The sequence below is a fragment of the Meles meles genome, chromosome 20 (genome assembly GCF_922984935.1).
Source record: "Meles meles chromosome 20, mMelMel3.1 paternal haplotype, whole genome shotgun sequence".
In the NCBI taxonomy this organism is placed as follows: Eukaryota; Metazoa; Chordata; class Mammalia; order Carnivora; family Mustelidae; genus Meles; species Meles meles.
The window spans coordinates 60,149,179-60,164,320 of record NC_060085.1 but is presented as its reverse complement, the minus strand read 5'-3'; the positions used below and the strand labels follow the sequence as shown (position 1 = coordinate 60,164,320).

Below are 15,142 nucleotides of genomic sequence, written 5' to 3'. Positions count from 1 at the left end.
CTCATTATGCTACACACCACCGCGGGAGCTGAGTGTAGCTTCTGGGACTAAGGAAGCAGGCTGTTAATAGATAACAATGCTGATCATAGATGAACATAAATCCACACCATCTAGTTTCCCAAGAAAATGTCATTTTAAGTTAAAGTCTCAAAAAAAAGTATTTAATCGCTGAGTACTACTATTTACATACATGCATAAAAAATACAAGAACACAATTTTAATAAAAGGAAGTCATTATAAAACAAGGACCTAACTTAAGAAGGAACATCAATTTTATCTATCAGGACTTTCAAGATGATCTGATAACCATCCTCTATGCTTTTCCACTTCACAACTTCCAAAAGACAAATGAACAGACTCCCTTTCTAAAAAAAAAAAAAAATTACTTATTTATTTGAAAGAGAGCACACAAGCAGGGGGAGCAGCAGGCAGAGAGAGAGGGAGAAGCAGGCTCTCCATGGAGCAGGGAGCCTGATGCAGGTCTCGATCTCAGAACCCTGGGATCACAACCTGAGCTGAAGGCAGATGCCCAGCTGACTGAGTCACCCAGGCGCCCCATGAATAGACTCCTTTTGAAAGCCATTTTCTCCCCTTTTAGATAGATTTAAAACCAAACTTTGGACAAACAGCATTAAAAACATGTAATACCATTATTACCTGGAAAGTTCGATCGCATCCACCCATGTGCACTTTATTCACAAAAATATTGGGCACGGTTCTCTGATTAGTGATCTCTGAAAGCACTTCTTGGACATTGGCCCCATCATCTGAAGAATAAAAACTTCAATATATAAGAACATTGAAAGGGTTCCAAACTTTTGGGGGTTGTACAGAAGTGTTACAACACCAGACGCGCCCATGCACACACCCATAAAATGTCAGTACTTATATATTTACATATTATATAACTTCATGAAATGATGACTCAAGAAGGGGAAATACCTGTTTTCAAAGGAAACCTTAAAGAATAAAGACAAATCTACAAATTCATTTAAAACGAACCCTTCTAAATTAGATCTTGAACTACCACTCAATGGCCTTGCTGGGACAAATAAATAAAAATCCTCTTTAAAGAGCAAATATTAGGATAAAACCCGATTCCACTGTCGTAACTCAGAAAATGCTTCCTACAATTACATGTGAAAAATCTTTATGATCCATGGTCCAAAATGTCTCCTCCACCCCTGAAAATAAAACAAGGCCACAACTACTTACTTACATACGCCCTATGCGGTATACACTGTAGAAAAGTCTCAAAGATTCAGGAACACATCACTTGTTCAGGAGACATGGCTAAAAGGAGTTGGTGAAGTCTAATGAAGGCAGAGCTCAAACTATATGTCCTGTTCACCACCCGGTTTTACACCCTTGCAGATCCCAAGTGTGGGTAAAATGCTTGGTTAATATTAGATGCATGCACGCATGCATGACAAGAATTAAAAATATAAAGCTGAAATATTAATGTGTTCCCCTCATCTGTAAAACAATCAGGAAATACGGGCAGTTTCTTTTCATTTATTACAGCTTAATCTATTTTGCCAGGAAGTTAGCAGATGCATATGAAATGCCTGAAATACTTCAACCTTAGCACTTTATACATCTTCTTCCTGCTCCCATCCCTCAAATATGAAAAGTATATAAATAAATAATCTACACCAAATTATTTGCCAAGAGAGTTCCATTTTCTGCATGGATGAATGTAGACAAAAACAGCTCACCTAACCCAAAGAGACAAGAGAAAATTGAATTGAACAAAGCAAATGGGAAGTAGTCAATCTTGTTGACATTTATTACAAACATTTATTACAAAGCATACACTACCTGTTCTACTTACCGACTTGATCAAGTTCCAAGATGTTACATTCAACTCCCAAAGAAGAAAACAGATCTTTAACCTGGAACACAAATTTACCTGAGTTTTACTCTCCCAAAGATTCAACAGAGTTTGAAATATGTGCATGAAGGTGTCCAAAGCAAATGTCCAGTTCTCTAAATTGCAGCCAAAGTAGTATTTTAAAGTCCACTTTTCACCATTATTTAACAACTTTCAGTGCCCTCAGCCCTCAAGATAAAGCCCAGATGTTTTACTTCGAAGATAGAGACACTAGGAGTCTGGCAGATTGGCTCCCTGGTGAAACACCATAACTGGTGAAAATTACTTAAAAACAACCACCACCACCATGTAAAGTCTCTGGGAATTGTCCAAAGGGTGCACAACAAGTAAAAACCATTTAGTCAAGAAGATCTGGTAGATGTCAATAAGAACAGACAGTCTGTTCCTGCTCCTCCTCCCCTGCCCTAGGTCAGTTTGATAGAAGCTCCACTTCCAGTGAGTATGGACAAGAAGAGGAGGTTCCTTACTCCCTAAAATCACTGTCACCAGAAGGGGCAGGCCACCAGCATTTCTTAGTCTCCCCACAGCTCTGAGTGGCAAAGGCTACATTCTTGGAGAGTGTGGCTGACAACACGGGGGCTCCTTTCCTCCCTTCCCCCACACAGCCCCCACTCAGAGAGCAAAGGATCTACCCCAGGCTGAGACTACTACAGAGCAAGGTTTCAAGATGGACGAGGTAAGCCAAAAAGACTAGAGGTTACAGTCCCCACCCAAAACCCTGCCCATAAAGTAGGGTTGTCACTGATTCTTGCCCAGGGGAAGAGGCAAGCCATAAGATCAGAGAGCTCCAAAGCTCTATCCAAAAGAAATGACCTTATTTGAAACAGACTGTGTGGAAGGGCAAATCTAAAGGTAATGGACATTTTGTTTGTGGCAAAACACCATTAAGAGAATGAAAAATAAGCCAAAGCCTAGGAGAAAATATTCACTGTATATGCCTGAGATACTTTGTATCCAGACTATGTAAAGAGGGCCTAGAAATCAGTAGGTAAAGCTACCCAATTAAGAAATAAGCAAAAGAATTGAGAAGGCATTTCACAAAGGAAGATACCTGGATGACCAAAAAGCATGTGAAAAAGTGCTTAAAATAATTAGTCGTCAGGGAAATGGCAGAGCAAAGCACAGAGATACTATTCCACAACCACCAGAATGAGCTAAAATAAAAAGATGACAACTGCAAGTATTGGAGAGGATGTAGAGCAACTGAACCTCCATCAACAGCTGGTAGGAGGGTAAACTGTAAACCACTTTAGAAAACCAGAATTTTCTAAAAAAATGGAAGCATAAGCTTTTTCTATGGCCCAGCAATTCTACTGCAAACTAATTACCCAAGATATATAAAACTATATATCCACAAAAAGCTCATAGATGGTTTTATTCATAATAATTTTAGTCATAGTGGCTAAAAACTAAAAATATTTCCCATCAACAAACAAAACGGATAAAAACATTGTGAGAAATTCATACAACAAAATACTGAATGACAAAAAGAAAATGAACTGTTGATGTGGAGATTCCTCAAGAAATTAAAAATAGAGCTTCCCTATGACCCTGCAATTGCACTACTGGGCATTTACCCCAAAGATGCAGATGTAGTGAAAAGAAGGGCCATCTGTACCCCAATGTTTATAGCAGCAATGTCCATGGTCACCAAACTGTGGAAAGAACCAAGATGCTCTTCAGCGGACGAATGGATAAGGAAGATGTGGTACATATACAGTATGAAATATTATGCCTCCATCAGAAAGGATGAATACCCAACGTTTGTAGCAACATGGATGGGACTGGAAGAGATTGTGCTGAGTGAAATAAGTCAAGCAGAGAGAGTCAAGTATCATATGGTCTCACTTACTTGTGGAGCATAACAAATAACATGAAGGACATGGGGAGATGAAGAGGAGAAGGGAGTTGAGGGAAATTGGAAGGGGAGATGAACCATGAGAGACTATGGACTCTGAAAAACAACCTGAGGGTTTTGAAGGGGCGGGGGGGGTGGGAGGTTGAGGAACCAGGTGGTGGGAGGGCACGTATTGCATGGAGCACTGGGTGTTGTGCAAAAACAATGAATACTGTTACGCTGAAAAGAAATAAAAAATAATTTTAAAGGTAATGGACATTTTGGTGGTAAGCAACAAAGAGAAGGCTGGTAGTTTCATTAGAGTAACAGGCTAAGCTGCAAGCCAGCCAATTTTCCAAAGGAAACTGGGACAGAGATCGTTAAGAACAGTTCCTCTAGGATCAGAATAAGCCACAAATATGCCTCAGAAACTGCCCCGGAATGGAGCCCAGATTTAACTGGACAAGAGGATGGAACAATTTACGCCCCAGGACATTGTCAAGAACAACAGAGCAACCTGCCTGCAATTAGGGGGGCCTAACATCTGGGTATGATCCCGACAAGACAGAAAACATAACGCAAACGAGGTGATGGGGACTAAGGAGGGCACTCGTTTGGATGAGCACCGAGTGCTGTACGAACTGCTGAATCAGTATACTTCATACCTGAAACTAAGAACGTTAGTTTCAGTTAGTTAACTGGAGTTAAAATGAAAACTTAATTTAAAAAAAAAGAAAAGAAAAAGAAGAACATTACACAGTCAACTAGAGCCCTGCTAAAATCTCTGTCATTCCAGGGTGACTGTGCACACATCTATGAGGGCACACTCTGAGAAGTGACATCAAAGGCTCCCATCTTTTGGTGGAAATAAACTTCCCTAAGATAATCCCGCCAACTTACTACAGAGAAATAAACAAGCAAACAAAACAAGCCAGAGAAGGAGGAGTCAGTACCTGGAGCTGCTGCACAATCTCAACTGAAATGTCCAGGTTCCAATCAAAAACACTACGAGGCATTGAAAGAAACCGGAAAGTGGATCCATAGACAGGAGGAAAGCAAACAAGAGAAACATCCTGATACACAAAGCAGCCGTTACAAATATGTTCAAAGAATTAAATAAAATTATGCTTAGAGAGATGAAGAAAGGTAATAGAAATTATTTTTTAAAATCAAATGGAAAGTATAGAGTTGGAAAGCACAATAAAATGAAAAGTTCACTACAGTGCTTCAATGGTAGATTTAAAGAATTAGCCCACTTGAGGAGGAATCAATGCAGACTGATTGTGCAACCTCAGACCACAGAGAAAGAAGATTGAGGAAAAATGGAGAGTCTTGGAGAAGCATGATACACCACTAAGCACACCAACATATAAGGTGTGAATATGAGAAAAAGGAAAGAGAATAAAGAGGAAGAAAATTTTTAAAAGAAATGTCCAAAATGTCCCAAATTTGATGAAAAGCAGTAATTTACATGTCTGAGAAGCTCAACAATCTCAAAGTAAGATAACTTAATCGAAGCTCTGGAAACTGGTCCAAGATCTACAACAATAAAGTGTATGCCCAGTGAAGAAAACGCCACATCTAACTTGGTGGAAAATCCTGTAGCATTCCTTTTTTTTTTTTTTTTAAAGATTTTATTTATTTACTTGACAGAAAGAGATCACAAGTAGGCAGAGAGAGAGAGGGAAGCAGGGCCCCTGCCGAGCAGAGAGCCCGATGCGGGACTCGATCTCAGGACCCTGAGATCACGACCCGAGCCGAAGGCAGTGGCTTAACCCACTGAGCCACCCAGGCGCCCCTCCTGCAGCATTCTTAGCGGCCCTTACCTCACCTATTCCTTGTTGCTCCAAGGTATAGTAAGAGCTTCGCAGCAGTCTGGGCCCCTGTTGCCTTCCAGAAAATGCAGAGAAACCAAATTTGCAATGTTCTAAACTCAGGGATGCCTAACACAGACTACACAGATAGTCAAAAGTGGCTGGGGTCCTAAGCTCAAGGAAGCCACGAGAAGCAGAGTGCATGGCTCGTGAAAACTGAAAATGGGCTTCTAATATGTAGACCCCTGTGGGCAAGAAACTACAGGCAGAAGAATACAACAGAACAGCTAAGATCCCAAGAAGCAGCAGAGGAGAGATTCTTAAGGAATTTACCCACTTTAAAACAGCCCTGTATACAGGAAAACTGAGCCCATGTGTGAAAAGCACATACAAATCCAGGGATGACAGATGCCCAGAAAAGGCCGAGGAAGAACGTAAGCCTTCATGCTGCACTGATTAGAGAAGTTCTTCCCCAGCAGGAAGCCCATCTGCAAAGACTATGAGAGGCCAGCTGTTATATATGCTGAACTTTCAACCAAAGATCATATACATACAAACAGAAGAACATTTATACATATTACATTTTTCACAGGAAAAATTAAATCTCCAAAACGTCCTGAACCAACACAGCCTTCCAATTTACTAGACAAAGACCTCAAAACAACTATTTTAAATATACTCAAAGAGGAAAGTACAAAGAGCTCACAGAAATCGGAAAATGACGTAGGAAACAAAATAAGATTGTCGACCAAAAAGCAGGAATAACCACAAAGGAACTCTAAAACTGAAAAATACAATAACTAAATTGAAAAATTCTCTAGAGCAGTTGAATGGAAAACTCCACCAGCAGAAAAAGGAACCAGTGAATTTAAAGACAGGGAATTTGAAATTACTGAGCCTGAGGCACAAAAAGAAAAAAGAATGAAGAAAATTGAGCACAGAATAGCAACTTTGAGGGACATCATAAAGTAGAACAATATATACAATATGGGAGTTCAAGAAGAAAGGATCATAAAGCCTATTTGAAGAAATCATGACCAGAAACTCCCCAATTTGAGGAAAGATGTGGATAAACAAACATAAGAATCTCAAAGAATGCCAAGAAGGAAAAACCCAGAGAGACTCACACCAAGACACATTGTAACCAAACTGCTAAAAAACAAAGACAAGGAGATAATACTGAAAGCAGCAAGAAAAAAGTAACTTATCAAGTACAAGGAATCCATTTAAGATTATCCATGGATTTTTCAGTCAAAATCTTGCAGTCCAGAGGCAGAGGGATGAAATATTTAAAGTGTTAAAAGGAAAAAAACTATCAGGACACCAAGGTGGCCCAGTCGGTTAAGGGTCTGCCTTCAGTTCTGGTCATGATCCCAGAGTCCTGGGATTGAGCCCCAGGCCTGCTTTTCTCTCTCCCTCTGCACACTCCCCCTGCTTGTGTGCTCACTCCTCTCTCTCTCTCAAATATATAAAATCTTTAAAAAAAGAAAAAAACTGGGATGTCTGGGTGGCTCAATGGGTTAAAACCTCTGCCTTCGGCTCAGGTCATGTTCCCAGGATCTTGGAATTGAGCCCCACATCGGGCTCTCTGCCTACTTGTGATCTCTGTCAAATAAATAAATAAAATTAAAAAAAAAAAAGAAAAGAAAAAAACTATGAACCAGGAATTCTATATCTGGCAAAAACAAAAAACAAACAAACAAACAAACAAAACAAGTAAACAAAAAACGGTCCTTCAAATATGAGGGAGAAATTAAGACTTTCCCAGACAAACAAAAGTTGAGGGAGTATAAATACTAGAGCTGCCTTACAAGAAATGCTATTGGAACTTCAAGTTGAAATGAAAAAGTGCTATACAGGCTTTGAATTCCTTTGAATTTGAAAATGCAAAGTTCCTCAGTAAGAGTAAGTATATTGACAAACATACAAAGATTATTATAATTTTAGTTCATAATTTATTTTCTTACTCTTTTATAAGATTTAAAAAAACAATAGCCTAAAAATAACTACTGTTATTTTTGTGAGACTGTGAGACTGATAATGTAAAAAGCAGAACTATAAAGGAGCAGAGTTTTTTTTGTTTTTTTTTAAAGATTTTATTTATTTATTTGATGGAGAGAGATCACAAGCAGGCAGAGAGGCAGGCAGAGAGAGAAGAGGAAGCAGGCTCCCTGTGGAGCAGAGAGCCCGATGCGGGGCTCGATCCCAGGACTCGAAGGCAGCAGCTTAATCCACTGAGCCACCCAGGCGCCCCAAGAGCAGAGTTTTTATATGTGATGGAAGTTAAATTTTTTTTGAAACAATTTAATTTTGAAATTTTGTTATTTTTAAATGTTTAAATTCAAAACAAATGTTCCAAAATTTTTAATTTTTAATTATTTAATTTTAATTAAATATTAAGTGTGAATTAAATTATTTAAATTGTGTTGATTTTGTATCCTACAACTTTGCTGAATTTATGAAGATTTTTTGGGGTACAATCATAAGGGTTTTATACATATATATTATATATAATTACTTAACTTTAATTAAATATTAAATTATTTAAATTGTGTTGACTTCGTGTCCTACAACTTTGCTGAATTTATGACCAGTTTTTTTGGTACAATCATTAGAGTTTTATACATATTATAAATGTAAAATTTATTAAATATTAATTAAAGTATTTAATTGTAATTTAATTCTAAATTTTTAAATTTGAAACAAATATTTCAAAATGTTAAATTTGAAACAAATAATACCTTCAGGATGTTATATGTAATCCCCATGGTAACCACAAAAATATCTAGTAAATACACACAAAAGGACAGGGGATGGATCACTAAAAAAATAAACACAAAAGAAGACTGTAAGAAAGAAAATGATGGACAAAAAACTATGGTATCCACAAAACAAAATTGCAAAAGTCCTTCCCTTGGGTGCCTGGGTGGATCAGTCAGCTGAGGGTCTGCCTTTGGTTCAGGTCATGATCCCAGTGTCCTGAGACTGAATCCCACATGGGGTTCCCTGCTCAGCAGAGAGTCTGCTTCTCCCTCTGCCCCCAACCCTGCTCATGCTTGCTCTCTTGTGCGCATGCGCGCGCAAAAATAAATAAAATCTTAAAAATCCCTAACAATAATTACTTTAAGTATAAGTGGATTAAACTCTCCAATCAAAAGACATAGACTGGTAGAATGGATAAAAGGACAGGATCATGCTGTTTAGAGCTAAGGATACACATTAATTGAAAGTGAAAGGATAGAAAAAGATATTTCATGGATATAGTAAAAGAGAGAAGGGATGGCTTTACTGATATAAGACAAACTTTAAATCAAAACTGTTACAAGAGGGGCACCTGGGTGGCTCGGTGGGGTAAGGCCTCTGCCTTCAGCTCAGGTCATGATCTCAGGGTCCTGGGATTGAGCCCCACATCGGGCTCTCTGCTCAACGTGGAGCCTGCTTCGCTTCCTCTCTCTCTGTCTGCCTCTCTGCCTGCTTGTGATCTCTGTCTGTCAAGTAAATGAATAAAATCTTTAAAAAAAAAAAAAAAAGGAAAATAAATCATACTAACCAAACATACCAAAATTTGTAGAATGCAGTGAAAGTAGCAATTAAAGAACAATATATAGCTATCAATGCTTATATTTAAGAAGAGAAAATATCTTAAATCAATAACCTAACTTCACACCTTAAGGAACTAGAAAGAGCATATAACTAAACTCAAAGCTAGCAAAGGGGAGCAAATGACAAAAACATTAGAGCAGAGATAAAACAGGGTATAGAAAACAATAGAGAAAAAACAAAACACTAAGAGTTACTTCTTTGAGAAGATACACAAAATTGACATAACTTTAGCTATACTAGGAAAAAACAGAGAAGAGTCAAAGAGCTAACATCAGAATTGAAAAAGGGACCATAAATAATGTTTTTACAGAAAGAAAAGGATTATGAGAGTACTATGAACAACTGTACACTAACAAATTAGATCATTTAGATGAAATTTATAAATTCCTAGAAACACCACAATGTACTAAGACTTGAATCATGAGTAAATGAATAGTAAATGTGAATAGACCTGTAACTAGTAAGGAGACTGAATCCCCTTAAAAGAAATAGGGGCCTAACCCACTGAGCCACCCAGGAGCCCCTATTTCTTTTTCTTGCCTTATTTCTCTGACTAGGATTTCCAGTACTGTGTTGAAAATAACAAGTGTTGGTAAAGATCTGGAGAAATTGGAAACTTCGTGCACTGTTTTTGGAAAAATGACATGGCGTGACATGGAAAACAGTATGGTGGTTCCTCAAAAAATAAAAAATAGAACTACCTTATATGTGATCTAGCAATTCCCACCTCTGGATATATACCCAAAGGAATTCAAAGGAGGGACTCAAAGACATATTTGTATACCCATGTTCACAGCAGCAACATTCACAATGGCCAAAAGGTGGAAGGGACCCAAGTATCCATCAATGAATGAAATGACAAAGAGCATGTGGTAAATATACACACACACAATGGAATATTATTTAGGAAAGAAATTCTGACACAGGCAACAACATGGATGAACTCTGAGGACACTGTGCCCAGTGAAATAAGCGAGTCACACATGATTCCACTTATATGAGGCAATGAGATTAGTCAAATTCACAGAGACAGAAAGCAGAATGTGGTTTCCAAGGTTTAATGGGAGGGGGAATGAAGAACTCAGTTGGGGAAGACGAAAGATAGATGGCAGGAATGGTTTCACAACAATGGTTAAAATAGTCATGTTTATATTATGTATATTTTACTACCCCCCAAAAGCTAAAAATAGATGTGTAAAATCTTAACACAGAAACATATGAATTCAGGGCTGGGGAAACATGGCTCAAAGTTAACGTGGGGAAGGGGTTTAAAATATCAGGGCATTTTCTCCACTGTAGTTTGGGCCATTATCTTGTATCTGACTTGAACAATAGCCTCCTGACTAGTCTAGCAGCTTCCACACTTAGTCTAATTTTCACACCACTGACAGATTTCAAATCACAGACTTTTCACTCCTCTTCTCAAAAGTCTGGGATGGCTCTGCCTACATCATTAAGTCCACACTTACTGGGGAACATTTTAAGGTCTCATCAATATCACTTTGAAAGTAAATTCCAGCCATTTTTCAATTTATGCTCTTGACTTCTATCATATCCCCTCTGTCCAGTCACACTTTTTCATTTTATCATCTCCTAGTTCGGCTTATACTAATTCCTTAGCTAGATGTTCTTTCTTACCTACAGATATCCAAAGTATCCCTCAAGGAACGGCTTAAATAGTTACGCTGAAGATTTTCTGATCCCCGTAGAATCAATTGTCTTTGTCTCTCATTCCCGCAGCCCTTGTTTTTTTTACAGGTACCTCCTACAGAACAGGACAACTACTTGATTACTGCTCACTGGACTATGAGTTCTTGGAAAGAAAGACCACAGTTTATTCTTTCATGTCGCAAACACTGGGTCCCCATAATGCTTGCTGAATGATATTGGCCCAATCAAGGAACAAGCCTCTCTGTTGGACTCTGTGCAGGTAAGACAGATGTGGGATATGGCGTCCAGTCTGGAATGATACATTTCAAAGGTTCATAGTCAAGCTATTACACAATCAAATGAGTGAAGTGTCATGTGTACAGATAAATGATATGAGTACATAAAGAAAGTGGGCTGCTTAGCCAGACAAGAAAAACACTCAGGGAAAATTCTAAAAGATCTGCCATCCAAGTGGAAACAGATTCTTAATTCTATGCACTGGAGCAACATTCAACTCCAAAACTGAGTATATGTTTCAGGGAGACAAATGTTGCCTCAATTTTAAAAAAGATTCTTACAATCCGAGCTGTCCAATTATGTAATGGGACTGAAAATAGTGGCCACATTACTGAAGTGTTGACAATCACAGGGTGGAGAATCAATTGTCCTAAGATTTTCTGCATCAGCAACGGTTTGACCTAAGACCATTTATTAATTCAATACACATTAAATGCCTGACACTGTTCTAGTCCCCAGTGATATAGCAATAGAGAGGCACAGTTCTGATCTCTTGGCCCTTTTATACGCTCCAAAGGACAACTTAAAAATAAAACTAAACAGGGGTGCCTGGGTGGCTCAGTGGGTTAAGTCTCGGCCTTCAGCTCAGGTCATGGTCTCAGGGTCCTGGGATCAAGCCCCACATTAAGCTCTCTGCTCAGTGGGGAGTCTGCTTCCCCCCTCTCTGCCTGCTTCTCTGCCTACTTGTGATCTCTCTCTCTCTTTCTCTGTCATATAAATAAATAAAATCTTTAAAAAAATAAAACAAAAGTATGCAGTGCTTAGAAACAGACCAACGTATACATAAGAACCAGATGAATGATGGGTGAGCAGTCAAAGCAGCACAGAAAGGATGGATTCTCTAATAAATGAAGCAGGGATAATTGATAAGTTATAAAGAAAAAAGCAAACTAGATCCCTGCTCAGCATCAAGTACAGGTGGAATAAAGAAGGTGAGTGTGAAAAGCACACTCTAAAACTTCGAGGACCTAAAACAGGAAAGCATCTTTATGACATCAGAGTAGAAACAGGTTTCTTAAATGTGACATAAGTACGAACCGTCAAAGGAAAAAAAAAAGTGACAGATTCAACCACAACTACATTAAACTTGGCAAATTTCAGTTAGCTAAAAGATCCCATAATCAGAGTGAAAAGAAAAGTCAAATCTGGCACATTTCCAACATATATATCCAAAGGATTAGTATCCAAAATATACAAAGAACACCTACAAACAGTACAAAAATAAAAACATAATAGAGAAATAAGCAAAAGCTGTGTACGCTTCATAGAAGAGGAAACCCAAATGACCCATAAACAGAGAGAAAGATGTTTGGCTTCCTCACGGAAATGCAAAATTAAACCACCATTTCATAACTGCCAGAATAGCAATAATTAAATTTATCAATTATTGGCAAGCAAGTAGGGCAAGGGGACCTGTTATACACTGCCAATGGGGGAGCCAGTTGGTATAATCACTTGGAAAAACATCTTGGCATCACTGAGGTAAGGTAGAAATCATTTCAGCTTCAAGACATCTACTCTAAGATAAGTGTTACACACATGCACTAGAAGATATGTGCAAGAAAAGGCACGCAAGAACAAAACAATAGACACAGCACAATCAATAAACCATGCTATGATTCATCCCAGGGATTACAGATATGAAAATTAACAAACCACAGCTACAGATACTAACATGCATGAATCTTGAAAACACAACTGTTGAGGAAAAATACCTATCGATCAAGTACCAAAACAAGCCATAAGGAACAAAATCTCATTTGAGGATATACATGTATTTGGCAAAACTGTAAAGAAAGGCAAGGAATTTGGGGTAGTGGTTAACCCTGGGGGGGAGGGAGGAGTACGTAACATGAATATTAATAAAGGGAAACCTCACTAAATGTAGCTGAGAGATTTGGCAGGGATAGCTCTCCTGCTGTACCAGTCTCACCCCAGTGAAGTACTTTCCATGCTTGTTGTGCAAACACAACAAGGAAGAGAAGTACCCTGCCCAGATACAACTTTACTACCCCAGCAGAAAGAATAGCTTTCTTCTGCCCAGGGAAAAGGCCAGCCAATGAGAGGCTGTCACAACAGAGCCAGTGAAAAGTGTTATGCTTGGAACTCCCAGTTTACTCCAATGGACTTTTTGTTTATAAAGCCCTCCCAACACCACCTAACCCCTCTTCCTCTATAAAAGAGCATCCCTCCCCTCTATTCAGTGGACTTGCCTATGGTTTCATAGTAGCTTGTCCTGGATTGTAATTCTCTGCTATTCCTGAATAAACCCATTTTTGCTGGTGAGATAACTAGCAGTTTCGCTTTTTAAGGTTAGCAGTAATCAGGCAGAGATATCCAAGGTTTCCAAAATATTAGTGTTTATTATTTTTTAAGATGTATATGCATGATATACATGTTTTCTGAAACAATATACAAGGCAATGTAAACTTGAAAATAAATCTGAAAAACATAGCCTATAATCTGACACACTTAACCTAACAGTTTATGGGTTTTGCATATTCCATTTATTGTTATTTCAAGTTTTTGATAATGTATAGTTCAAAATATTTAAAGTCCCTATCATACAGATGGGTCTCTCTTCCAAAGGTTCGTTTCTAAGTGGGTTATTTTTTCCACTAAGAACAAATGTGCCCACCAAAATAATGCTGTATTCCCAGCTAGTCCCCCCAAAGTTAAGTAGTGTGCAAGACAGCTGAAATTACCCATCACCTGGTACCATGCTCTCACCCTTCATTACATTCATTTTAAAAGATGTAGAAACCAGGGCTACGTGGGGTTCTGTAACCTGGTCAAGGTCACGTGGTTAGGAAGTGGGATCTGAATCCAGCTTTTGTCTACTCCCAAGCGGCTGCCTCTACTCACACCACTCTTTCACCATGCAAAAACTCTTGGAAATCCCTTTTATCTCTCCAAATAAACTCTTGATAAAGAAGCCAACTTCTGGCTAACAGCCAGAAAGGACAGGACCGGAGGTTAACGCCCCAGGCTGAGGCCCCAGAATAAGTATGCTGCGCCTAGCAGGTGGGCAACGTGGCCTCCCCACCAAGGGTGCCTAAGAGGGCACGCCACGGGGCCCGGTCCTCGTTCCGTGTCACCACCACCCCCGCGCCCGGTCCCGAGTCCCTTGTCCCTTGTCCCGAGTCCCGAGTGCGGGCCGCCGAGCTCTCAAGCGGCCTCCGGGTTCGCGTCCGAGGGCTGAACTGGCGGCACTTGGGCTCCAGGGTCGCGGGAGAGATAAGTCCCCAGAACTCCGGAAGACCCCCTCTTCCCCCAAGCCCCCACAGCCCCTGCGCCGCGACCCCTGCCCGGCAGGCCCGGCCCCCGCCCCGCCCTCGCCCCGCCTACCCGCGCGCTGTGCGGGCAGTAACTCTTGCTGAAGATCATCACTCGGTTGCCTTCGATGAGGCCCATGAGGCGGCGTCGCAGCTCCTCGCGGGCCTCGGAGGACGAGCGGCCGGTCCCAGGGGGCGACAGGCGGGCCCGGCGTCCTGGCGGCGAAGACATGGGCACGCCGCGGACGCTGCCCAGGCGGCGGTTGGGGACCGCGCCCACCTTCACCGACCCCGGCGACTTCGGCGCCCGCGGCGGCGGTGGTGGCGGTGGCTGCGCCAGGGCGGCGGTGTCGCTCCCGGCCTTGCCGGGCCAGTTCAAGGACCGAAAGGCGGGCGGTGGCGCCGGGGAGTGGGCCCGGGAAGGGGGAACGGCGAACACCACCCAGACCCGGCACCTGCCCCTAAGCCAGCAGTCCCGCGGCTCGCGCCGCCCCGCCCCCGGCGCCGCCCCGCCCCCGGCGCCGCCCCGCCCCCGGCGCCGCCCCGCCCCCGGCGCCGCCCCGCCCCCGGCGCCGCCCCGCCCCCGGCGCCGCCCCGCCCCCGGCGCCGCCCCGCCCCCGGCGCCGCCCCGCCCCCGGCGCCGCCCCGCCCCCGGCGCCGCCCCGCCCCCGGCGCCGCCCCGCCCCCGGCGCCGCCCCGCCCCCGGCGCCGCCCCGCCCCCCGCATGCAAATTGGGCCTTTCCTGGCCAGCAGAGGTTGTGCTTCAGGAAGA

At 41.4% G+C, this 15,142-nt stretch overlaps 1 protein-coding gene across 2 annotated transcripts in view; it reads right to left on the bottom strand.

Annotated features, from left to right (window-relative positions):
• TXNRD3 (thioredoxin reductase 3) overlaps nucleotides 1-14,866 on the bottom strand; it is a 69,928-nt gene extending 55,062 nt beyond the window's left edge. Inside the window, exons 1-3 of one of the 2 annotated variants that reach the window (XM_045989679.1) lie at nucleotides 14,444-14,866; nucleotides 1,835-1,895; nucleotides 658-767 (exon numbers count right to left, since the gene is read on the bottom strand). In XM_045989679.1, coding sequence (XP_045845635.1) covers nucleotides 658-767; nucleotides 1,835-1,895; nucleotides 14,444-14,602 — 330 coding nt within the window. In that variant the 5' untranslated portion in view covers nucleotides 14,603-14,866. Of the gene's footprint in view, nucleotides 1-657; nucleotides 782-1,834; nucleotides 1,896-14,443 lie in introns of those variants that run through there. The other variant, XM_045989678.1, reaches the window with a different exon arrangement.
• Between the last annotated feature and the right edge of the window lie 276 nt (nucleotides 14,867-15,142).